This window comes from Nanorana parkeri, unplaced genomic scaffold (assembly GCF_000935625.1).
Source record: "Nanorana parkeri isolate BGI_ZX_2015 unplaced genomic scaffold, ASM93562v1 scaffold3916, whole genome shotgun sequence".
In the NCBI taxonomy this organism is placed as follows: domain Eukaryota; kingdom Metazoa; phylum Chordata; class Amphibia; order Anura; family Dicroglossidae; genus Nanorana; species Nanorana parkeri.
In genome coordinates, this window is record NW_017310183.1 from 22,867 (window position 1) to 23,857 (window position 991).

The 991-nt window shown below is 58.4% G+C and overlaps 1 protein-coding gene across 1 annotated transcript in view; it reads left to right on the forward strand.

The window, feature by feature from the left end:
* The window catches only part of LOC108803599 (rap1 GTPase-activating protein 1-like), a gene marked incomplete at its 3' end in the record, with an annotated part of 5,310 nt that overhangs the window by 2,867 nt on the left and 1,452 nt on the right, over positions 1 to 991 (forward strand). Inside the window, exon 3 of the mRNA XM_018575429.1 lies at positions 518 to 621. Coding sequence (XP_018430931.1) covers positions 518 to 621 — 104 coding nt within the window. The remainder of the gene's footprint in view (positions 1 to 517; positions 622 to 991) is intronic.

Sequence of the window (991 nt, forward strand, 5' to 3'; positions counted from 1 at the left end):
GGGACATGTGTACAGACAACGGGGGGCCGGGACATGTGTACAGACAACGGGGGGCCGGGACATGTGTACAGACCATGGGGGGGCGGGACATGTGTACAGACCACAGGGGGCCGATGGGAGCTTCTCTTCTAGACTGGGCTGACTGCTGCCTGAATCCTGTGCAATCTCCGGGTCATGTGATTGGTCTGAGACCTCAGGAGGTCATGTGATTAAGTTGTGGCTCACGTGGTCTTTTGACCTGGGAGGATGGAGATGTGGAAGGAGTCATGTGACCATCATAGGTGGCGGTCATCCTCCTCTTGTCTCTACTTCCTGTCCACAGCAAGCATGTGGCCAGTGAAGAGTGCACTCCCGTATCATGTGACCCGGAGCCATTAGTGGGCGGTGCTGCTCTCAGATTGTACTGAGGATGGATGGCGTCAGTGTGACGCAGGCGCTGGGTGGTGGTGGTTGCGGGGTGTCATGCCGGTCCCCTGTCTTCGTGCACGCTGACTGGCTCTGTGGCTTTGTGTTGCAGGAACACTTTAATTATTACTCGCTGGACGCGGCGCTGGGTCACCTCGTCTTCTCCCTGAAGTATGATGTCATCGGAGACCAGGAACACCTCCGCCTGCTCCTCCGGTACCCGTTACATCACGCGTCTTCCCGGCAACGCCCTGCGCCAGATGGGGCCCCGCAGGAGGGAGGAGGGGCCAGAAAAGGGGGATCTGTGTGAGAAGACTCCAACGGAAGCTGCCGGCCCCATCCCAGACCCGCTTCAGTGACCTCAGTTCTGTGTGTCCTGGAAGCTGAGGGACTACAAGTCTCAGCGGGGGGGACTGGCCGTGGGGTCTCCGCAGAGTGATTCCAGGGGCCCGGACACCAAATCCCAACAAGGGTCAGCTGCCATTGCTGGATCCTTCGGGCTCAGTCATTGTGATCCCTGGCTTCTCTATAATGACCTGGAACAAGCATGCAGCAAGTGAAGGGTGGGAAGTCTAAAATCCGGTCC